We start from the raw sequence: 26,146 nt of genomic DNA, 5'->3' as shown, positions 1-26,146 counted from the left end.
TAGGACCAGGTGAATCTGATGGAACCAAAGGAGTTGAGGTTGGAGAGGAAATTCTGGAGTTGTTCTTCACTGTGAGTCCAGATCATGAAGATGTCATCAATAAATCTGTACCAAACTTTGGGTTGGCAGGCTTGGGTAACCAAGAAGGCTTCCTCTAAGCGACCCATAAATAGGTTGGCATACGAGGGGGCCATCCTGGTACCCATGGCTGTTCCCTTTAATTGTTGGTATGTCTGGCCTTCAAAAGTGAAGAAGTTGTGGGTCAGGATGAAGCTGGCTAAGGTGACGAGGAAAGAGGTTTTAGGTAGGGTGGCAGGTGATCGGCGTGAAAGGAAGTGCTCCATTGCAGCGAGGCCCTGGACGTGCGGGATATTCGTGTATAGGGAAGTGGCATCAATGGTTACAAGGATGGTTTCCGGGGGTAACAGACTGGGTACGGATTCCAGGCATTCGAGAAAGTGGTTGGTGTCTTTGATGAAGGATGGGAGACTGCATGTAATGGGTTGAAGGTGTTGATCTACGTAGGCAGAGATACGTTCTGTGGGGGCTTGGTAACCAGCTACAATGGGGTGGCCAGGATGTTTGGGTTTGTGAATTTTAGGAAGTAGGTAGAAGGTAGGAGTGCGAGGTGTCAGTGGGGTCAGGAGTTTGATGGAGTCAGGTGAAAGGTTTTGTAGGGGTCCTAAGGTTCTGAGGATTCCTTGAAGCTCCGCCTGGACATCAGGAATGGGATTACCTTGGCAGACTTTGTATGTAGAGTTGTCTGAAAGCTGACGCAGTCCCTCAGCCACATACTCCCGACGATCAAGTACCACGGTCGTGAAACTCTTGTCAGCCGGATGAATGATGATGGATCGGTCAGCTTTCAGATCACGGATAGCCTGGGCTTCGGCTGTGGTGATGTTGGGAGTAGGATTAAGGTTTTTCAAGAAAGATTGAGAGGCAAGGCTGGAAGTGAGTAATTCCTGGAAGGTTTGGAGTGGGTGATTTTGAGGAAGAGGAGGTGGGTCCCGCTGTGATGGAGGACGGAACTGTTGCAGGCAGGGTTCAATTTGGATAGTGTCCTGGGGAGTTGGATCATTAGGAGTGGGATCAGGATTATTTTTCTTCGTGGCAAAGTGATATTTCCAGCAGAGACTACGAGTGTAGGACAGTAAATCTTTGACAATGGCAGTTTGGTTGAACCTGGGAGTGGGGCTGAAGGTGAGGCCTTTGGATAGGACAGAGGTTTCGGATTGGGAGAGGGGTTTGGAGGAAAGGTAAACTACTGAATTGGGGTGTTGTGGTTCCAGATTGTGTTGACTAGAATTTTGAGGTGTTGGGGGGAGTGGAGCTGGAAGTGGGAGATTGAGTAGATGGGAGAGACTGGGTCTGTGTGCAATGAGAGGAGGTTGTGGTTTGTTGGAAAGGTTGTGGAGGGTGAGTGAGTTGCCTTTCCGGGGGTGGGGAACCAGGAGATTGGATAGTTTTTTGAGGTGGAGGGTGGCATGTTGTTCTTATTTGCGGTTGGCCTGTAGGAGGATGCTATGTACAGCCGGTGTATATGTGGGAGAGGAAAGATTGAGGACTTTGATTTGGGATAGGAGTTGACGGGTGTGTTCATTGGCTGAGTCGATGTATAGGTGAAGGATTAGACGGGTGAGGGCTATGGATTGTGCTGTTTGGAACTGGTATAAAGACTGATGAAACGAAGGATTGCAGCCAGAGATGGGAACTTTAAGTGTGAGGCCTTTGGGAGTAATGCCAAATGTCAGACAAGCCTGACTAAATAAAATATGGGAGCGCAATCTGGCTAGGGTGAAGGCATGTTTGCGGAGGAAAGTAAATAAAATTTAATGGGGTCGTTGTAGGGATGTTGTGAGGTTGACATGGTATTAGAAGGTGGAAAGGGTAATATGAGGTTAAAGTGAAAGTAAATAGAAATTTATATAGGGAGAGATAAAGGTGTGAAAAAAGGCGAAAAAGTGTTGGTTTGTGATTTCCTGTAACCCGTAAGGTGTACACATCAAAGGGAGAGCCACATGTGAAAGCACCCACGTGATTTACCAACTGACCTGCCTGCACTGTGACGCTTTCTATGTGGGAATGACCAGCAATAAACTGTCCATTCGCATGAATGGACACAGGCAGACAGTGTTTGTTGGTAATGAGGATCACCCTGTGGCTAAACATGCCTTGATGCACGGCCAGCACATCTTGGCACAGTGTTACACCGTCGGAGTTATCTGGATACTTCCCACCAACACCAACCTATCCGAACTCCGGAGATGGGAACTCGCCCTTCAGTATATCCTCTCTTCTCGATATCCGCCAGGCCTCAACCTCCGCTAATTTCAAGTTGCCGCCGCTCATACCTCACCTGTCTTTCAACAACTTCTTTGCCTCTGTACTCCCACCTCGACTGACATCACTGCCCTTACTCTTTACCTTTAAATATGTCTGCTTGTGTCTGTGTATGTGCGGATGGATGTGTGTGTGTGTGTGTGTGTGTGTGTGCGAGTGTACACCTGTCCTTTTTTTCCCCTAAGGGAAGTCTTTCCGCTCCTGGGATTGGAATGACTCCTTACCCTCTCCCTTAAAACCCACATCCTTTCGTCTTTCCCTCTCCTTCCTGAAGAAGCAACCATCGGTTGCGAAAGCTAGTAATTCTGTGTGTGTGTTTGTGTGTTTTGTTCATTGTGCCTCTCTGCCGGCACTTTCCCGCTTGGTAAGTCTTAGAATCTTTGTTTTTAATATATGAGTATTTTATTTGTTTTTTGAGAGAATGTGATGACAACAGTTGTCTGTTTTTTTACATGTTTATATGAGTAGGATCTAAAATATTATAATTTAATCTGAAGAATCCTTTCTGATGCATTTATTTTTGCTTAATTTTTTAGGCAGTTGGATATTGGGCTGGAAAGGTTTGATACAACACAACTGTTCACACGTCTTCTTACACCAACAGCATTTCTGGTTATGACAGTTATACAGCTCCATTATTTTCATAAAGAATTTTTGGAAATATCTGACATTAGAGCAAGGTAAGCTACTTATATTTATACTAATGATCACAAAATAATATTATTCAGATAATGAATGAGAAACTAATTAGTTGGAACCTCATACAGTACTTCTTCTGAAAAAACAAGAATGTGTTGATTGTCTACTCTTTATGTCCATAGTCTAATATATAATAATCATTGCTTCACAGTACTATATTGAGAGATGAAAAGATTTGCTCATATACAAATTTGTATAGTATTCATTTGTTTCTGTGATAGATTGTACCCCAAGTAAGCAAAAAAGGGGGGAGGGTTCTGATTATGCTTATAACATCATTAGACCATTCTCTAAGTAGAGATGAAGGTTCAGAATCTCACTGTATAAGTATTTTTTGGGAGAATATGAGTGGTTGCTTCAAATAACTTTTATTTCTATGTTGTAAAAAAACTCACTACAGAGAACAAATATGAAAGAGTCAACAAGAGTTACTATGCCGCCAGAAGGAAAGATAATCCTTTTACATTCCAAAGAGAACATTATTCACTTGTTATTGTACATCATCTTCTTGATGTCACCATCTGTCTCGCGTGTGTCTCTTCCCTCCCTCTCCCCCTTCCTCCACCACCACTTAAAGCCAGGAATTCTTGATATGTGAGGGAACTTGCTGGCCAGTCCTCTTGTAAGCAGTAGCTGCAGATGTTGGTTGCGCCTTTCTGGTGGCTGTAGCGTTAGATTCGATATTTGTTGTTACCTATTCCATGGAACTTTGTCAGTTTGGCCATTTCCTCCTCAGAATGCAATAGCTCAGGCTCAGTAAAAAGGGTATCCGCTTCCATGTATATTGGTTTGAGTGTCTTGATGGAAACAGTTTCTTATTTTCTAGCTTTATTGATTTTGAAGGCGTGGCTTTCCCTTCCTATCACTTTGTACGGATCAGCATACAGTGAAATAAGCCGGGGTGAACTAAATCATCCCGAAGACACACACGGGACATTGTTTCTAAGTCCTTGGGCGTGAATACTTTTTGTCTGTCATGTCTGGTTGAGTTGGTTGGTTGTTTGTATGCTTTTCACTCACGTTCTGAGCCATTGTGCAAACTGCATACAAAAGTGTGGTTCTGTTTGCTGTGTGGGGTTGGGGAAGATTAGTTCTTGTTGAGCCTGTAATTGTTCACCATAAACAAATTGCACTGGAGAGTGTTGATGTTCTCCTTTATTGCTGTTCGTAATCCCAGTACGACGAGAGAGAATGCTTCTGTGCACTCCGACATACTACACATTAGTGCCATCTTGAGTGTGTGGTGGAAATGTACCACCAGGCTGTTACTGTTGGGATTGTTGCTTGTGGTGTGTGGATGGTAGCATCTGCATAACAACATGAGCTCATTGAATAGCTGGCTCTCATATTTTCCTCCCCGATCTGTGATAATTCATGTGGTAGGCTGAACCCGGAGAACCATGTATGTACTTCTTTTGCCACTGACTCTATTGATATCTCAATAAGTATTGTGACTTCTGGGCACCTTGTAAAACAATCAGTATTGCTAACAAATACTTTTGACCTGTAGAGCTCTGCAATGCGCTGTAGATGTCTGCATGGAGATATGAAAACCTGCCTGCTGGTGTCAGAAAATGAACAATTGGTGCAAACACATGCCTTCCAGTCTTATTTCACTGACATGTTAGACACATGCATGCCCACACCCAACAATCTTTCTGCCCTCCAGGCCACAGCACTTTGGTAGCAACCATCTTAGCTGTAGCTCACATGCATGAGTGTTGTAAATTGCACTGGACTTCAAAAACTTGCCTGTGATAGGGTTCTGGAATATAGAATCACTGTTGACCTTTTGCCGCATCACACCAAATTTCTTATGATACCTCTGGAAGTGGTACTCATTTGCATTGTATCCCGTGCCTCCTTGGAGAGGGCTGCATAGAAAATGATTTACATGGTGCTCCACTGTTAATGTGTGCCACCAAAAAGATCATAGACTGACACATTTCCTTGACATACAATCTGCAATCACATTATCCTTTCCTGCTGTGTGTCACATATCTATTGTGAATTGAGTTATATATTCAATGTGCTTGTACTGAGGTGGTGACTTAACCACAATACTTTGTTGGAAAATTGCCAACAGGGGCTTGTGAACCATGAAGGCTGTAAAATGTCTCCCCTCTATGCCTGTATGAAAATGTTGGACTGTCTGGTACATTGCAAGCAGTTCATGATTGATGGTACTCCACTTTTATTGTTGTTGCATCAAATTCTTATAGAAGAATGCAAGTGGCTGTCACTTCCAGTCAGCCTTTTGTTGCCAGGCTTTGCCTACCACTGTCTGGATTGAATCTACTATAATGGGTACGGGACTGCCTGGTTTTGGATGTCCTAGCAACACTTTCCATGAAAGATGTTCCTTGAGGTCCCAGAACACTGTTTTGGCTGTGGAAGTCCGTGTAATCTTTCAGTTACCTGTAGCATTCTTTTTGGTGAGCAACATTGTGAGTGGTTCCTGGGTTACCATTAGTCTAGACAGATGGCATCCATAATAGTTTAGCATGCCCAGAAACCTGTGACAGCCTTTATACGAACTGGGTAGAGGCATTTTCTCTACAGCTTTGACCCATTCAGGTGATGATGCCAATCCTGCTGTTGAAACTAAGTACCCAAGGAAACAAACTTCACTCTTTCCCAGACACAGTTCACTTAATTAATAATGATGCCATAATTTTGTGGCTGTGGATAAGTTATGACAGGTGGACTGCATGCTGATCTACTGAACCAGAGAATATTAAAATGTCATCCAAGTAACAAAACACAAATGGCAACTCCTTTAGCACTTCATACATGAACCTCTGCCACATCCGTTTAGCATTCTGAGACTGAATGACATTAAATTGTGTTTGGGAAGTCCAAAAGGCCTGGTCATTGCTGTTTTTTAATATCCACTGGAGGCATGGGAATACACTTTTATACAGTCTGTCACGTTTAATATTGTTGCACCACTAATGGTATTGTTGAAGTCCACCACGTAAGGAATAGGGTACTGATACAGAACTGTCTGTGCATTGAGTGCTCTGTAATTGCCACATATCCTCCAGGATTTATCTTTCTGTGAAACCGTGTGAATTGGTGATGTCCATTCACTATCAGAACTAGTTACAATACCTGTTTGTAGCAGCCAGTCGAACTCTGCCTGCACTGAGAGCAGCCTCATGGAGCCCAATGTCATGGATGACAGGAGACAGACAGCCCTTGAAATGTGTGGATGTGATACTGTATGCAATGAGTGCATTTCCTAATGGCAGTTGCAGATTTTGTAAGTGGTGGGATGTCGTGCAGTAATTTGTGAAACGTGTCGTCTGTGGACAGTGTTCCAACATTGCTTGCCATAACCGAATTGTAGTGCCTTCTGGAGTTGTTCTTGTGTGGACCACCCATGTGTGCCCACATCATTTAGACATGGAATTGCAGCTTTGAATCCCTATGCAGATGACATGGAAGAGGTACTGGACATCTTCCTGCAGCAAGCCACGGGCACCTCACACTGTATGAAAACCAACTCTGAAGGAGTTGTAGATAGTGCTTCTCCTGTGTGAATTGGCACCAATTGATAGTTGACTAAATCCAGCATGAAGCTATAATTGCACAAAAAATCTGCACATTTAATAGGACCAGTCACACCTGCAGCTGTGAAAGTCCACAATGGGTGAAAACTTTGGTTGAGTTGTGATTCCAGTCGTCTCTCGCCATATGTCAGAATTCTTGAATTGTCGTCTCCTGTCAGTACATGTTGTGTTGTTGCCCACCTTACTTATGTGTACTTTATTGGATAGACACTGATTTCTGACCATGTGTCCACCAGAAATTTTTCACCCCAACACAGTCGTGACAAACCGTCATTGGAAATTATTGCCTCAGGTCGATGTTACATTTGTACGTAACATGTATTTCATACAGTTCCACATGCTTATAAGGTTTCTGCTGAGTGTTTGCACTCTTTAATGCCTCTCTTTGCAATTTGGATAACTGCAGGGTAGAGTGCATTGGTAAACAAGGTTCCCAAAACATTTGTGGTACCAGCACCATTGCCCAATCAATGGTTGTGGTTCAGCATTCTTGTTCTTCTTTCAGATATGACTGTGTACCTGTTTCTGATAGGTAGTTACTTGCATACTGAGCTCGGCCTCCTGTGATGCTACTTATTCACAGTGTATCCTGTTGGCGTGTGTTGTAAGCATGAATCCTTCATGTTTGTTGCGGAGTTAATACTATTCTCATCTGTTCCCATGTCTGCCTCAGGGCCCTCCTCTCACCTTATATTGATTTTTGCACACATAAAGGCCTGCTCTAGACTGTTTGTGACAATGTCTGTAGTGTTGGCTAAGTACTGTAATGGTGTAATTGTCTGTGCTGCAACATTGGTACAGAAGTTGGCTGAGAGTTTCCATAATTGTAGTTCCCATAAGGAGTATCCAGGAAGAAGATCTGATCCCATTGAAGGGTGAAGGGTTCTGAGTACCTGTGATGTGCCCGTGTCCTCCGAACAGTCTGTCATTCAGTGAATTACATAATATCCTTATCCATCCCTACCCTACCCTACCCTTGCTCCCAACCCCTTGCCTTATGGCTCATATCCCTGTAATAGACATAGATGCAAGACATATCCTGTACACCCTCCCACCACCATGCACTCCAGTCCAGTCATAAACATTTCCTAACCCATCAAAAGCAGTGAAATCAGTCACGTGATTACAAGCTAAGCTGCAATCACTGTGCTGCATTCTATGTGGGCATGACAACCAACAAGATGTCTGTTTGCATGTAGCCAAGAAATATATCGACCACCCTACTGCTGAGCACAATGCCCAACATGATGTTCTTTGTTTCAATGACTGGTTCACAGCCTGTGCCATCTGGATCCTTCCCATCGACATCAGCTTTCCTGAATGCACAGGTGGGAACTCTCCCTGCAATATATATGTTCCCACAACCCTCCCGGCCTCAACCTTTGTTTGTTTCCTTACTCATCTAGCCCCTTACCTGTTCTGATTCCAGCACTAAACAGCCCTCTTTTCCACCAACCCACCCACGGTCTTTTTACTTCTGTCCTTTTCTGCTAATCCTCCCCCCCCCCCCCCCCCCCCCTCCCCTTTCCAACCTCCGTCTAGCCTCCCAGCTGCATCTTGCTGCCCTACCCCTCTCTCCACCTCTTCACCTCATCCCTGAATGCTCCCACAAGCATTGCGGTCCCCCACCACTATCCTGCTATCATTCTCCTCCCCCATTCCAGCTTCCTCCTTACCCCCACCACCTGGCTGCTGATCACAGTCTGGCCCCAGCAGCCAGAGACAGTGGTCATGTGTGTGTGAGCTGTGTTTGTGTGAGTTATTGTGCTTATGTTTGGTTCTGATGAAGATCTTGTCCACCAAAAGCTTATTTTCTGAGAGTATTTTTGGTGTGCCTGTCTGTAACTCAGTACCTTGGTGAGTAACATTTATCCTTTTCATAATACATGCAACAACAATAGAAGTTTTCTGTACCACCACACCAGAATAGACTGGAATTAATTTGATGAGGAAATTTCTCAAAGAGTTAATAATGGGCTCACCAAAGGTAGCCACAAAATTGTAGACATTTTTGATAACGTGTTTCGTCAGTAGAAGATAATTTAATTTTAAACACATTGTTATTATATAGTGTATCGATTTTATGAAAAATCATTCTAAAATAAATTTTCATGTGATAATGAAGGCGTCAGTAGTATTATAATAAAATGTTGTTCCGATGAATGCTAAGTTACTTACTCAATTAATTTTTCTTAGTAATATTTTCCCAGACATACTTAAATGTGCTGTTGTCAAGCCTCTTCACAAAACAGGAGATGCAACATAAGTAAAGAATCACAATCAGCCTCATATTGTCACCAATACTTTCAAAGCAAGGTCATTGTGTACATTCGAGTTCACAACCAGCAGTGATAAATGTACTCAGTAATAAAAAAAAAAAAGTCTGTCTACCAAACAACCTACATTTATCTTAACAGGCAGTATACTGGAATCAATAAATCAGAAATTATTACCACTGGAATTATCCTGAGAGTTGATTAAGGCTTTCTATTGTGTGAATCATGATGTCCTAATGCAAAAGTCAAAACTTTCTCAAGTATAAGTCACACACTTTTACTTGGCCTCTCTGAGATTAGTGGAAATCGGCTGATTTCATGTCACTACAGAACATTTAGGCTTGTTGCCAACCTTAGTTACACGATAATACTGTAGACCATAAGTGTAAGTAGCCCTTCTGAATGTAACGTTGATCTGACCATAGAGATTGTTGAAATTATTTACAAAGTTGAGCGAAGTGGCTGCACCTGGTCCATCTAGCAACTTGCCATCAACTTTTGTGTCACTTCTGCGATACAGTAATCCTAAAACATTCGTTTTGTCACTTTTGTGATACAGTAACCCATGACACTTTCATTTCTTTTATAAGCTGGAATTCATAAGCTGAATGCTCTGGGTGGAGGAGACGATGCTTGTTTCAGCAGGCAATGCGCTAAGAGCTGGTCCTAAGCTTCCACCCCCCAGCATTCCCTACTCAAGACCCAAGTAAAAGTGTGCTGTTGGTAGCAGACACAAATAATTTGTTGTTTTTGACTTCTCTACCTGACAGGAAACAGAGTGAATCAGTCACTGTTGACCACATAGCAGCAGGTACTTGGAATTTGAAGCACGTGGTAAACCATAGGATCTTTTTTGGTTCCTCTATTGTTTCTGATATTCCACTTTGCTTTATTGGAAGAGTCGATGTTTTTCTTTTTGCTGATGATTTCATAGGAATAGAACTTACTACCAGTCTTCTTACTGAAAATGGGACTAATGTATATTTGAAAATATTGACAATTGGTTAAAGGCAAATGTATTACCACTGAGTTTTGACAAGACTTAGAATATGCAGTTGAGTACTTCTCATAGAAAACCTCACAAAAATAGTCTACTCAAATAATAAAGTGCAAGAAGTAGCAAGTTTTTAGTTCATGGGAAAATACAAGCTGACACATGAAAAACTGGCCCCAAGTACTGGACTGCTCATTGCCAACCGCCAGTTGTCATCTATTGTTTCAAAGCTGTTGCGACTATGGTTTTTTATTGTCCATATGAAAGCCATTATGAGTTGGTTAAGACATAAGAAGTAAATATCTTAGCAAGAAAGAATCACAATAATGGAAGCATATGTGTCTACTGGTTCATTTATGGAAATATGGGACTGTTTGCAAAAATGTTTCCTCATATTTCCAACCAGCAAACAGTGATGTACTGGATTTTGGACAAAGTGGCATACTATAGAGTCAGTTGCAAGTGCAAAAAAGAATCGAGCCCTGTCCATTGGAACACCTGCTGTGATCACGGATAGTTGAACACAAACGATCCAGAGTCCAAAGAAGTAAACAAGTAAATTGTCCCAACTAGTGAACATTTTGTGTTGATCTTGTCAACATGTTTTACACCATATAGGGATGATGCCCTACAAAATGACATGTCTAAGAAATAAAGGAAGAAGATAAGGCAAAATGTGCTATGTCAAACAGTAGAAAGTGGAATGTTGGATGCACTGCTGTATTTCATAACTGATCAAGCCTGGTTCCATCTGACATTACATGCGAACTCCCAGAACACCAGATACTGGTCAACAACCAATCTGTTCATGTTGGGGTGAGGGGGAAGGAGTACGGTGTGCCATGTCGGCAAGTGGGATTGTGCGTCCTATATTTTTGTGAGACAGCACAACTCGGTGTCGTCTGTGGATCTACTCTGAAAGAATGTAGTCCATGCTGCTTTTCTCAAAAGATGTAATCTGATAAATTTTAAAAGGTTTCTGCTACTACTAAAAACACACACAATTTCCTGAAGTTTTTTATAAAGGCCCACACAGTAGTACTGCAACTAATTACATTACTTCACAATAAATACAGTGTCAACTGCTAACCAATGACTAAACTCTCAGTATAAACACAACAAAAGCAATCATGATGTGTTCACAGGTTATCCTACATTAGAGACAGAGAATTCATATAGAAAATAAACAAATGAGAACAAAGATCTTTCAGCAGAGGTGGACATCACCATATGTGCATCCATTTTAAAAATTCTTGTAATTTTTGGACTTCCTCCAGTCAAATTTCCTCAAAGCTAACTTTTTCTTGTTCAGAAAACTATAGCAATTTTTTTAAGAGAAAAAATTAAAAATAAGTTTTTGACACTTATCCATGTACTAGTCCTCTTAATGGAACATAAAACTGCAATCGTCCTTCCCACTTCTGCTATTTGTTGCATTCATTTCACTTAGTGTGAGGTAATCTTTTCACAGGAAGTCTTATAGGTGTCATTTTTGCAACCAAAAAATATTTGCATCTCTTTAATGCTTTTATTAATTTTTAATAGATATTTTTTTATTTGTTAAACAACTCTGTAAAAATAATGGTTTTTGTCGCTGGGAATCTAAGCCTCTGGGGATGAGAGGCCAATTTCCTTGGAATACCTAGGCCTGAGTGTCAATCAGTATTTTTGTGCATAAATACTGCTGATAAAGGTTAGCAGAACTTTAACCATTTGAAGAATGAGATGTATGACATCTAGAAGCTTCTAATAGATCAATCAAGTTCCTAAGTCATTAAACTATTAAAAGCTTTGTAGCTACCCATGGGTAATAGCGCTGCTTTTTGTTTCAAAGTGTTTCCTTGAAGGATTGTTTTCAATTTTTTTAATATTAAATTTCTGTGTAGGGCAGCTACACTTAATTCGGCTCGAACTAGCCGATCTGGAGATGCTTCAGGAAGAGATATTTCACTTCGTGAAGAAGACACTGATGAAAGTTCAAGGCCAGATGATACAAATGTCAGAGGTAAATTGTATTAATGTATATTAAGTTTTTAAAATGCATGAAGCCCATTCAGACAGCTGTCATTATTCCATCCTGAATTTTCCATTGTTTGATTTAGTCTAGACGTAATTACGTATATTCCATACCATTATGAAGTTCCTATTGCCACATGTCCCTCTTGGTAGCTGTTCCATGCCACTCTTTCCACCATTTTGTTATTAATGGCATCATCATCATCATCATCATCATCATCATCATCATCATCAACAACAACAACACACCACTTTCCAGCAGACTTTTACTATGGATTAAACAGTTGTGGCTAATAAAATTTCAGGATAAGCCATTTCTCCCTTTTTAACATTGATTTAACGCACAGAGACTAGACAGCTGTCATCTTGTTTCAGGTACTTCTTTTTACAGGCTACAGCAGCTGGGAATGAAGGGCAAGCATTTGATTGAAAAAGTGAGTGACTTTATGTGGCTGTTCCTGGAGATGCATATACTCAAGATATTGCTGTTGTCCATCATGCTACTTGGTGCCTATGATGTATGTAACAATTTTGTTTTTAATTTTTACTTCATTTTCTTTTGCTACTATAAAGTATAAATGAGTTTGTAGATATTTAGTATGAAAATGATATATTTCAAATTGGGAAAGAAAAGCCCAAGTACAGCTTGATAGAGCTGCCTTACTCACTGAGTGCTGGTGTGTGATTAAAAAGAACAGTACACATTTGATCTCATGTTTTTGAAGTCAAAAGTTCATGTTTTCATTTCAGCACATGAGGAAAAAAGGAAAGATGAATGCAATTTACAAATATTCAAAAGCATTTTTCATAAAATTATTCTTTTCCACCCCACTTTCTCGAAAAATGATAAATCATTCATAACATCTAAAATATATTAAAAACAAAGATTCCAAGACTTACCAAGCGGGAAAGCGCCGGTAGATAGGCACAATGAATAAAACACACAAACACACACACAGAATTTCGAGCTTTCACAACCGCCGGCTGCTTCGTCAGGAAAGAGGGAAGGAAAAGGAAAGATGAAAGGATGTGGGTTTTAAGGGAGAGGGTAAGGAGTCATTCCAATCTCGGGAGTGGAAAGACTTACCTTAGGGGGAAAAAAGGATAGGTATATACTCGCGCAAGCGCGCGCACACACACACACACACACACACACACACACACACACATATCCATACATACATACACAGACACAAGCAGACATATTTAAAGGCATGTGGAAGATTCTTTCTATTTTATTTATAACATCTAAAAGATTTTTTATTCTTTTATTATTTTCCATTTTGCTTATGTAATACTGAAGTGTAGTAGTTCTTACTTTCAAAAGCTAAACATCCTGTGTATAGTAACAGTTAAGAAAATGGCTTTAAGTTGCACAGGAAGACTATTTGTTTGTCAAGACTGGTTTTGGACCGTTTGTCCAGTATCAGATCATCTTGAGGGGTAAAATACAGGAGATTTACAGTGTATCATTAAGGTTTACAAAATGGAATTACATTAGCAGCTTAGACTCTACAACACTAATATTGTTCCAAACTGGGTACTATGCCATAAATGTAAGTATTGAATTACACAGGCTGTACAAGTGGAAAATAGGCCATGAAATCAATAAGTGCAATAACAGCATGTGGCCTCTACATGTGCTCATCACCATAAGAGCAAAAACTGCGTCTTAACTGCTGCTCACAGCTTCCACATGGCCAAGGAGGTCGCTAGTGGTGACATGCATGCAAGGATTGGGACATTTTATTACAACCAAACAAAGTATGCAAAATCATACATGAATGCATTCTTGGCAAGTTGTTCATGGAATACACGAATAAACATATGAAACATTAAGAGTACAGTAATGCCACATGGCATATTTTAGAACATCGGACAACAACACTGCATAACAGGGTTTGTAAATAGTACATCATAAAATTGCACAATTAATAAATATTTATTTCTGTCAAGTTTTTACAGGTACAGCACTAAACTTCATAAAATATAAATAAAATATAAGTTGATGAAGTACCAATGGCACTATATATGACATCCTCTAAAATTGTTGGGTAGTATAATAAAATATAAATAACATTCAAGCACTAATGACACCACACACAGTGTCTTCAAAGCCATCAGGTAGCTATGCCACAACAAGAGCTTTTGGAATTTTAGTACAAGTAATTTACAAATCATTGGTAAGATATTGTCATGACAAAAATAACCATTTAAATAAAAAAATTATGAAATACAGCTATGATCTACATGTAGCACATAGAATTGCATCACACCTAACATATTCTAAGACCACTGCAACATGACTTAAGATGGGTTTTATGCCTTCATCTTTACTGGGTGACGGGAAGAGTGCTGTTTGGTGGTGGGTTAACATATTTATTCGAGTTGGAAGAGCAGGTGACATTGGAGATCTGTTTATGGATGAGCTGGATATGATTTTGTCTGTGAATAAAGGTTCTGGTAAGCTTGAGCTTATTGACGTATTTTGACCACTCCTCCTTTCCACTGCAAATATACTGTACATTTGTGGTGAGGCTGTAAGGAAGACCCATGTCAAAATGTAATCGAAGACAGTGTCTATATCTTCACATTGTGCAAGGATTTCGTTACTTGATTTTCTTCTGTCATTAAACATTTAATCGCTTACAGGTGCCAATTCATCATCTACTGTGTTCCTGTCCTCTGGTTTACTCCATCGTTGCCTAACACTTTCTTTGAAAATATCAGCAACCTTTGACTGTTTCTGTTCTTTCAGTTTGTCTGGGTTCCATTCCTCAATTCCTTACCTTTCTGCAGCTTCGTCAGTTTTAATCTGCAGATCATGACCCATAAATCATGGGCAGAGTCCAAATCTGCCACAAGAAATATTCTGCAGTTTTGAAGCTCACTACCATACAATTATATAATCTATTAGAAACCTTGTGGTGTCTCCAGCTCTCTTTCATATATACAGCCTTCTTCCATGACTCTCAAAGAAAGCGTTAGGAGTGATTAAAGAATGATCTTTTCAAAATTTTATTTGTCTGCTCCCCCTTGCATTCCTTTACCTACAGTCCATGCCTCCTACTATTTTTACTAATCTTCCCCTTCCTGTTATTAAATTCTAGTCCCCTATCACAGTTCAATTTTTATCTCCCTTACAGAACTGAGTGATGTTCTTTGTCTCATCATACAGTCTTTCAGTCTCATCATCCACATAGCTGGTAGGGGTATGCACTTGTATTACTATGAAAGGTCTTAGCTTTTTGCCTGTCCTGATTATAATCATACATTTACTACACAGTTCATAGCACTTCACATTGTAGGCTGCTCCTCATCTTTAATTAAAAGTACTGGCAGTAATTTTTCTGCCCAAAATTCTAAACGTTGGACTTGTTGGATCTGACAGAACAAGAGGCCAACATGCACCCGAGATATATGTGCCAGATCATAAAATTTCCTGACCATGAGGCTACTGACACATGTCCTATCGGTCTCTCGTATCACTTGGTGATGTTAAGACAGATTTAATAAACTCTTGGTTTCTTATACTTTAGACAAATGTAAAATGTTCTAACATATTTATTCTCATTTGTTATACAGCCACAGTTGTCTACTGAACTCCATTTGATTCAAATTCGCCGTGCTGTACTTTGTTGACACTGTGGATTAAGTGTCATGTCCTGAGCAATGAAATGCCCTCAGTTCTGCTATTAAAAGCCCCTCATATATGCTAGCCACCTGGCATGGCTATTCTATCTGGACTGACTCACTCTCCTGCCTAAAGATATACAAGTGCCAAAACCACCTTTGCCCATATAATATGGCTTCCCCATCAGGGGCACTACCTTACCAGAGCAAAGATGCATTAGAGTAGGTGCAGTCTGTCAGGGAGAAGATCGATATCTGTAATCTTTCAACCTTCTTTATTATTTCCTTATTTATTACCAGTCCTACTCTGCGTACCACTATTGGATTTCGTTTTGCTAATCCTGTACTCACACAACCAGTAATCCTGTTCTCCTTTCTATTGCACTTCTCTTATTTCCATGTCATCTAACTTTAACTCATTCATTTCTCTTTTCAGGTTATCTGACCTACCTATTGTGTAAGAGATCTAAGATCCCACAATCTGACCTTTAGAATGCCAAATTTGTGTTTTCTGATGACAACAACCTCCTAAGTAGTCCCTACTTGCAGGTCCTAGTGAGAGACTGCTATACCTCCAAAATATTTTAATCCTCATTAAGCTATACAGTAAGGCATATCCTGATGAAAATATACTGGTTATGGTTTCCTCTTGTTTCCAGCCATTTACTGTATCAACATAGTGAGGCCATTATGGTTAACATTAAAACACCACATCAATCAACCTTTCAGACTTGTTGCTCCAGCAACTATTGAACCAGCAATTTTCCCTCTTCAGGCCCCATATGTTAGTCTGATGTCCTCATAGACACTCCTCTAATGTGGTTGCACCTACATTATGGCTATCAATGTTTTTCAGGCACACAGGACACCTCACTGTGGCAACAACCATGGTTCATTAACAATTCTGTAACCTTAAATGCTGGATGTCCATGATTTGTGGTGGGAATAAAAATGTAAGAGAGGAAAATATACATATTATATTATGTATTTGATACACCTTTAGCTTTCAGTTGTTCAGTACTACATTGTTCATTCCTCTGTGTTTTCATCTGTGGATGCAGATGGTTTGAATTCAAGAGAACTATGACTACATTTGAACTCAACTGGACTTATAATTGTTGAAAATAAAACCACACACTCACAATAAAGTTCTGCTTTCTGTGGATGTATCTCCACTGGTTACAAGAAAAGAAAAAAAAAATTATATCTTGGCATGGTTTCCCCATATATAAACTCCTGGAAATGGAAAAAAGAACACATTGACACCGGTGTGTCAGACCCACCATACTTGCTCCGGACACTGCGAGAGGGCTGTACAAGCAATGATCACACGCACGACACAGCGGACACACCAGGAACCGCGGTGTTGGCCGTCGAATGGCGCTAGCTGTGCAGCATTTGTGCACCGCCGCCGTCAGTGTCAGCCAGTTTGCCGTGGCATACGGAGCTCCATCGCAGTCTTTAACACTGGTAGCATGCCGCGACAGCGTGGACGTGAACCGTATGTGCAGTTGACAGACTTTGAGCGAGGGCGTATAGTGGGCATGCGGGAGGCCAGGTGGACGTACCGCCGAATTGCTCAACACGTGGGGCGTGAGGTCTCCACAGTACATCGATGTTGTCGCCAGTGGTCAGCGGAAGGTGCACGTGTCCGTCGACCTGGGACTGGACCGCAGCGACGCACGGATGCACGCCAAGACCGTAGGATCCTACGCAGTGCCGTAGGGGACTGCACCGCCACTTCCCAGCAAATTAGGGACACTGTTGCTCCTGGAGTATCGGCGAGGACCATTCGCAACCGTCTCCATGAAGCTGGGCTACGGTCCCGCACACCGTTAGGCCGTCTTCCGCTCACGCCCCAACATCGTGCAGGCCGCCTGCAGTGGTGTTGCGACAGGAGTGAATGGAGGGACGAATGGAGACGTGTCGTCTTCAGTGATGAGAGTAGCTTCTGCCTTGGTGCCAATGATGGTCGTATGTGTGTTTGGCGCCGTGCAGGTGAGTGCCACAATCAGGACTGCATACGACCAAGGCACACAGGGCCAACACCCGGCATCATGGTGTAGGGAGCGATCTCCTACACTGGCCGTACACCTCTGGTGATCGTCGAGGGGACACTCAATAGTGCACGGTACATCCAAACCGTCATCGAACCCATCGTTCTACCATTCCTATACCGGCAAGGGAACATGCTGTTCCAACAGGACAATGCACGTCCGCATGTATCCCGTGCCACCCAACGTGGTCTAGAAGGTGTAAGTCAACTACCCTGGCCAGCAAGATATCCGGATCTGTCCCCCATTGAGCATGTTTGGGACTGGATGAAGCGTCGTCTCACGCGGTCTGCACGTCCAGCACGAACGCTGGTCCAACTGAGGTGCCAGGTGGAAATGGCATGGCAGCCGTTCCACAGGACTACATCCAGCATCTCTACGATCGTCTCCATGGGAGAATAGCAGCCTGCATTGCTGCGAAAGGTGGATATACACTGTACTAGTGCCGATATTGTGCATGCTCTGTTGCCTGTGTCTATGTGCCTGTGTTTCTGTCAGTGTGATCATGTGATGTTTCTGACCCCAGGAATGTGTCAATAAAGTTTCCCCTTCCTGGGACAATGAATTCACAGTGTTCTTATTTCAATTTCCAGGAGTGTACGTATGAACATCATCCCCAAATTACCATACATTAAAAATCCACATAAAACTATTCTGGAATTATATCAAACAAAACTGAATTAAATTATATATTACTTCAGTGTTTAGATTCAAGTGTAGTCTGCAAGTTTAATGTAGAGACTGGGAATGGACTTGGTGGAAGCTAGTGACAGTAGTTCTGCCAAGACTGGGTTGCACTTGAGTGCTATAATGCTAACAAGGCTCAGCACTATCATGATGACTTCAGACACTAACAGTAAGAATAGAGGTGGCAAACTGTGTAAATGCTAATGCTGAGGAGACCTGTCTAGGTGCACAATGCGAGCTAACTAGAGACTGGTGTGTATCATATGTTAGATGCATGCTGAGGACAAAATGTAGAGCATATGATGATGTCTACTTATGCAGCAGTTAATGTCCTACACTCATGAAACATGAAACCTAACTGAATGTGTTTTCTTGTTAACGCCGAACATCATGGTTGATTTAATTATTTAATCTACTGATGGTAGTTGGATGTGAAAAAGAGGTGTCGTTGGCATTTACTCTATGCCCCTCTACCAAAATCTGAACTTTATGAGGTTAAGTACTTTAAACCTGGAGATCAACAGATTTAGCTGTCATCTGCCAGTATTCCATGTCAGAAATTGACATTAGCCTCAATCTATGATGAGCCTTTATCGAACTGTTCATTAGCATATCAATAATCTCTTTTACTGCATGATAAAACTGAAAATATACCATACTGGTGGCTTTTATGCTGTCATTGCTACTACTATTTGTACTTCCAAATACACTTGTTTTGGCAGATCATTCAAAGAGCTGATCGAAACAATACCATACTGGTCTGTAAGACCTGGAAGAAAAAATGGGAGGGGGGAAAACACACACACACACACACACACACACACACACACACACACACACACACACACACACACACAGAGAGAGAGAGAGAGAGAGAGAGAGAGAGAGAGAGAGAGAGAGAGAGACACTACAGTAAGGTAAAATGTGGAGGGGAAGGTGAAGTGGTTTCCCTCCACATGGTTATTGAGAGGGGGTGAGATACCATGTGTGTTGTCAAGAATTTTTAAATTTTTAAGTGTCACTGCAGGGAGCAATAAATAAAATGACATCACCTTAGAATGTAATTGTTTTGTACGCTGAAGAAGAGCAGATACCAGCATCCAGTGCCACATGCAACAAGGTATCTGTACCTCTATATCTATACTCTGGAAGTCACTGCTAAGTTCACAGCAGAGCATACATTGTATTGTTCCAGTTATTAGTGTGTGTTTCATTCCATTCGTGTATAGAGCATGGAAGGAATTATTATTAGAATGTCTCTGTGCACTCTGTAATTGATCTAATCTTGGCCTCATAATGTGTACGGGATTGTAGTAATTTCCTAGAGCCATCATTTAAAGCAGGTTCTTGAAATTTTGTAAATAGGTTTTCTCAGGATAGTTTATGCCTATCTTCAAGAGTCAGCCAGCTCGGTTCCTTATCATCATCCTCCTTGTGACACTCTCCCGTGGGTCAAGCAAATCTGTGATCATTTGTGCTGCCCTTCTCTGTGTATGTTAAATATCACCTGTGAATTCTATTTGATATGGGTCTCACACACTTGAGCAATATTCTAACAAGGGTTACATGAGTTAGTTGGAAGCAACCTCCTTTTTAGACTAGTTGCTTTTCCCCACTATTCTACCAATAAACGGAAACCTACTACCTGCTTTACCCTGACTGGGCCTATATGATCATTAAATTTCATATCCCTACAAAGTGTTACATGCCAGTATTTGTAAGGGTTTGATATTACAGTCACAGGTTGTAAATTATTTTTTTTCATTTTGTGAAGTGCACAGTTTTGCGTTCCTGAACATCTACAGTGTGTTGCCAATCTTTCCAACACTTTGAAATCTTATGAAGATCTGACTGAACATTTTTGCAGCTTCTTTCACTCAGTACTTCATTGTAGTGTACTGCATTGTCTGCAAAAAGTTTGATTGCTATCAATATTGTTCCCAAGGTTATGAATATCCACTATGAACAGCGAGAGTTCCAACAACCTCCCCTGGGGCACACCTGAAGTTATTTCTACTTATGATGATGACTCTCCATCCAAGGTAACATGCTACATCCTTCCTACCAAAAAAAGTCCTCAATGCAGTCACAAATTTCACTTGATACATCATGTGATCATACTTTTGATGATAAGCACAGGTATGGTACAGAGTCAAATACTGTTTGGAAACCGAGACGTACTATACCTACTTGACTGCCTTTATCCAAAGTTTTCAGCATGTCATGTGAGAAAAGTGCAAGTTGGGTTTCACATGATCAGTTTCTGGAATCCATGTTACTTGGCATGAAGGAGGTCATTCTGTTCAAGATACCTCATATGTTTCAGCTCAGAATATGTTCTAAGATTCTACAACAGATCGATGTCAAGGACATTAGACGGTAGCTTTGTGGATCACTTCCACTACCCATCTTTTAGATGGGTGTCACCTGTGCGTTTTTCCAAGAACTGGGCATGATATTTTGTTGAAGGGTCTACAATAGATTATAGTTAAAATAGGAGCTACCTCAGCTGCACATTCAGTATAGAGTCTGTCAAGGATTCCATCAGTCCGTGGAGCTCTGTTCAATTTTAACAATTTCAGCTGTTTCTGAATACCACCGACACTGTCTCATATTTCACATCTTTCCAGTGATATGAGGGTTAAATTTAGGCAGTCCTCAGGGTTTTCCTTTTTTAGGGGAATATTTGATACCAGAGTTAAGGATTTTAGCTTTCACTGTACTGCCCTAAATTTCAGTTCGCGTCTCATACGTAAGTGGCTGGAAACTAACTTTGGTGCCACTGACAGCCTTTCCGTAAGACCAGAGTTTATTTGGGTTCTGTGAAAGATTATTTGACACTATTCTACTGCAGTAGTCACTGAAGACAGATCTGTAGACAGACCAAATTGGCTGGTAGTTGGTGGAGATGGGTGTGCAGAACAGTTCAAAACTGGGTTGCTTTTTGACGTGACATGTATACTGTAGGTTCCTTTTGGAATTTTTGCAATTACTGCAGTTATAAGGTACTTTCTTGTAGCCATGTTTAAGATTTATACCAAATACAGAGAAACTGGAAAAAACATCGTTAGCTAAGTCACTATGCAGATGAAAGTGTGTGGTGAGTGATCATGAAAGATGGTCATTGAAGATTATTGTGGTGAAAAAAAGAGAATAACAGCTGCAGAAGTCTCTTCAGAACTGAGTGTCTCACTAACAAACCATGTGAGAACCAAAACATACAAAGGGAGTTCCATAAGCGGAGAGTTGCAAAATTAAGTGGAATTCCATAACCACTCATCAGTGATGCAACTTTCCATAACAGGAAAATATGTATGGAAGCCATGAAACCAGAACTGTGGAGCAGTGGAAGAAAGTCATTTGGTCCGATATTTCTCGGTGCACAGTGTTTCCAACTTCTGGCCGAGAGTGTGTTCCAAGAGTTAAACTAGGTAGGGGTTCAGATATGATTTGGGCAGCCTTAGCATTGCATTCCATGGGCCTCATGGTTACTCTTCAAGCAACATATGATGACATCTTTAATAAGAGTTTAGTGCAACCATAGTAAGTATGGGCACAACTATTGCCAAAAATGTTACATCTGTATGTAAGATGCAAGAAATGTAACTATTATACTGGTTTTGTCACTGTGTCAGCATATTGTTGTTGTTGTGGTCTTCAGTCAGAAGAGGGGTTTGATGCAGCTCTCCACACTTATCTATCCTGTGCAAGCCTCTTCATCTCCGGGTAACTACTGAAATCTACATCCTTCTGAATCTGCTTTCTTTATACATATCTTTACCTCTCTCTCTACGATTTTTACCACCCATCAGGTTGAGCCACAAATTCCTTCGCTCCCCAAGTTCAGTATTAGTTATGTGATAAATCCATCTAATCCTCAGCATTCTTCCGTCGCACCACATTTCAAAATCTTCTGTTCTCTTTTTGTCTAAACTGTTTATTGTTCATGTTTCACTTCCATACATGGCTACACTCCATACAAATACTTCCAGTAGAGACTTCCTTTTGCTGTCCAAATAGCAAAATTCATCTACTGCTTTAACTGTCTTATTTTGTAATTTAATTCCTTCAGCATTGCCTGATTTAATTAGACTTCATTCCATTATGCTCATTTTTCTTTTGTTGGTGTTCATCTTATATCCTCCTTTTGAGACCCCTGTCCATTCTGTTCAACTGATCTTCCAAGTCCTTTGCTGTCTCAGAAACAATTACAATGTCATCGGCAAACCTTGAAGTTTTTATTTCTTCTCCATGAACTTTAATTCCTGTTCCAAACTTTTCTTCTGTGTCCATTGCTGCGTTCTTAGTGTACAGATTGAATAACATTGGCTACAGCCCTGTCTCACTCTGTTCTAACTATTGCTTCCCTTTCATGCCTTTCAGCATACACAACATATTTAAATACTTCTAATCAGATAGGATTTTGGATGTGTGTGTGTGTGTGTGTGTGTGTGTGTGTGTGTGTGTGTGTGTGTGTGTGTGTGTGCGTGCATGTGTGCGTGCGCGCGTGAGTATATACCTATCCTTTTTTCCCCCTAAGGGAAGTCTTTCCGCTCCTGGGATTGGAATGGCTCCATCTTTCCTTCTCCTTCCCTCTTTCCTGACGAAGCAACCACCGGTTGCGAAAGCTCGTAATTTTGTGTGTGTGTTTGTGTGTGATTTTATTGTGCCTATCTACTGGCGCTTTCCCGCTTGGTAAGTCTTTGAATCATTGTAACATGCTACATCCTTCCTACCAAAAAAAGTCCTCAATGCAGTCACAAATTTCACTTGATACATCATGTGATCATACTTTTGATGATAAGCACAGGTATGGTACAGAGTCAAATACTGTTTGGAAACCGAGACGTACTATACCTACTTGACTGCCTTTATCCAAAGTTTTCAGCATGTCATGTGAGAAAAGTGCAAGTTGGGTTTCACATGATCAGTTTCTGGAATCCATGTTACTTGGCATGAAGGAGGTCATTCTGTTCAAGATACCTCATATGTTTCAGCTCAGAATATGTTCTAAGATTCTACAACAGATCGATGTCAAGGACATTAGACGGTAGCTTTGTGGATCACTTCCACTACCCATCTTTTAGATGGGTGTCACCTGTGCGTTTTTCCAAGAACTGGGCATGATATTTTGTTGAAGGGTCTACAATAGATTATAGTTAAAATAGGAGCTACCTCAGCTGCACATTCAGTATAGAGTCTGTCAAGGATTCCATCAGTCCGTGGAGCTCTGTTCAATTTTAACAATTTCAGCTGTTTCTGAATACCACCGACACTGTCTCATATTTCACATCTTTCCAGTGATATGAGGGTTAAATTTAGGCAGTCCTCAGGGTTTTCCTTTTTTAGGGGAATATTTGATACCAGAGTTAAGGATTTTAGCTTTCACTGTACTGCCCTAAATTTCAGTTCGCGTCTCATACGTAAGTGGCTGGAAACTAACTTTGGTGCCACTGACAGCCTTTCCGTAAGACCAGAGTTTATTTGGGTTCTGTGAAAGATTATTTGACACTATTCTACTGCAGTAGTCACTGAAGACAGATCTGTAGACAGACCAAATTGGCTGGTAGTTGGTGGAGATGGGTGTGCAGAACAGTTCAAAACTGGGTTGCTTTTTGACGTGACATGTATACTGTAGGTTCCTTTTGGAATTTTTGCAATTACTGCAGTTATAAGGTACTTTCTTGTAGCCATGTTTAAGATTTATACCAAATACAGAGAAACTGGAAAAAACATCGTTAGCTAAGTCACTATGCAGATGAAAGTGTGTGGTGAGTGATCATGAAAGATGGTCATTGAAGATTATTGTGGTGAAAAAAAGAGAATAACAGCTGCAGAAGTCTCTTCAGAACTGAGTGTCTCACTAACAAACCATGTGAGAACCAAAACATACAAAGGGAGTTCCATAAGCGGAGAGTTGCAAAATTAAGTGGAATTCCATAACCACTCATCAGTGATGCAACTTTCCATAACAGGAAAATATGTATGGAAGCCATGAAACCAGAACTGTGGAGCAGTGGAAGAAAGTCATTTGGTCCGATATTTCTCGGTGCACAGTGTTTCCAACTTCTGGCCGAGAGTGTGTTCCAAGAGTTAAACTAGGTAGGGGTTCAGATATGATTTGGGCAGCCTTAGCATTGCATTCCATGGGCCTCATGGTTACTCTTCAAGCAACATATGATGACATCTTTAATAAGAGTTTAGTGCAACCATAGTAAGTATGGGCACAACTATTGCCAAAAATGTTACATCTGTATGTAAGATGCAAGAAATGTAACTATTATACTGGTTTTGTCACTGTGTCAGCATATTGTTGTTGTTGTGGTCTTCAGTCAGAAGAGGGGTTTGATGCAGCTCTCCACACTTATCTATCCTGTGCAAGCCTCTTCATCTCCGGGTAACTACTGAAATCTACATCCTTCTGAATCTGCTTTCTTTATACATATCTTTACCTCTCTCTCTACGATTTTTACCACCCATCAGGTTGAGCCACAAATTCCTTCGCTCCCCAAGTTCAGTATTAGTTATGTGATAAATCCATCTAATCCTCAGCATTCTTCCGTCGCACCACATTTCAAAATCTTCTGTTCTCTTTTTGTCTAAACTGTTTATTGTTCATGTTTCACTTCCATACATGGCTACACTCCATACAAATACTTCCAGTAGAGACTTCCTTTTGCTGTCCAAATAGCAAAATTCATCTACTGCTTTAACTGTCTTATTTTGTAATTTAATTCCTTCAGCATTGCCTGATTTAATTAGACTTCATTCCATTATGCTCATTTTTCTTTTGTTGGTGTTCATCTTATATCCTCCTTTTGAGACCCCTGTCCATTCTGTTCAACTGATCTTCCAAGTCCTTTGCTGTCTCAGAAACAATTACAATGTCATCGGCAAACCTTGAAGTTTTTATTTCTTCTCCATGAACTTTAATTCCTGTTCCAAACTTTTCTTCTGTGTCCATTGCTGCGTTCTTAGTGTACAGATTGAATAACATTGGCTACAGCCCTGTCTCACTCTGTTCTAACTATTGCTTCCCTTTCATGCCTTTCAGCATACACAACATATTTAAATACTTCTAATCAGATAGGATTTTGGATGTGTGTGTGTGTGTGTGTGTGTGTGTGTGTGTGTGTGTGTGTGTGTGTGTGTGCGTGCATGTGTGCGTGCGCGCGTGAGTATATACCTATCCTTTTTTCCCCCTAAGGGAAGTCTTTCCGCTCCTGGGATTGGAATGGCTCCATCTTTCCTTCTCCTTCCCTCTTTCCTGACGAAGCAACCACCGGTTGCGAAAGCTCGTAATTTTGTGTGTGTGTTTGTGTGTGATTTTATTGTGCCTATCTACTGGCGCTTTCCCGCTTGGTAAGTCTTTGAATCATTGTTTTTAATATATTAAGGGAACATTAGTTTGCCACATATTAGCTTGTTGATGAAGTAAAATAATTTACATTCATTTAGTATCTGTGACTCTTGTGTTTTTAATATATTAAGGGAACATTAGTTTGACACATATTAGCTTGTTGATGAAGTAAAATAATTTACATTCATTTAGTATCTGTGACTCTTGTCAGTTAATATGACTAATGTTTCAACATACACTTGTCAGTTTCCCTGCTTAGTCTTGTAAAAATTGACTTTCTTTGTATCTTTTGCAGGTCTGTGCTTTACACTTCATCCTGGTGCTATTAGCAGTCATCAGTTTATCATTTGGGACAAAATTTCAGACTATAGTAGCTCACATATGTTCTGTTGGTGTATCTTGCCTGATACTAGCAAAAATGATATATCAAATAGAATACATAGAGCATGATCTGAATGATGTAAATTGCACGGTAAGAATCTTCATTTACTCTTACTTGCTCTTCTCTC

The 26,146-nt window shown here is 40.8% G+C and overlaps 1 protein-coding gene across 11 annotated transcripts in view; it reads left to right on the top strand.

Annotated features, from left to right (window-relative positions):
• LOC126272844 (piezo-type mechanosensitive ion channel component) overlaps positions 1-26,146 on the top strand; it is a 651,486-nt gene that overhangs the window by 289,974 nt on the left and 335,366 nt on the right. For all 11 annotated transcript variants that reach the window (XM_049976053.1, XM_049976051.1, XM_049976056.1 and 8 more), the window contains 4 exons: positions 2,880-3,023; positions 11,774-11,892; positions 12,279-12,421; positions 25,933-26,109. In XM_049976053.1, the coding sequence (XP_049832010.1) occupies positions 2,880-3,023; positions 11,774-11,892; positions 12,279-12,421; positions 25,933-26,109 (583 nt within the window). The remainder of the gene's footprint in view (positions 1-2,879; positions 3,024-11,773; positions 11,893-12,278; positions 12,422-25,932; positions 26,110-26,146) is intronic.

This window comes from Schistocerca gregaria, chromosome 5 (assembly GCF_023897955.1).
Source record: "Schistocerca gregaria isolate iqSchGreg1 chromosome 5, iqSchGreg1.2, whole genome shotgun sequence".
NCBI lineage: Eukaryota > Metazoa > Arthropoda > Insecta > Orthoptera > Acrididae > Schistocerca > Schistocerca gregaria.
The sequence above is the reverse complement of the archived record's forward strand: the minus strand, read 5'-3'. Positions and strand labels throughout refer to the sequence as shown.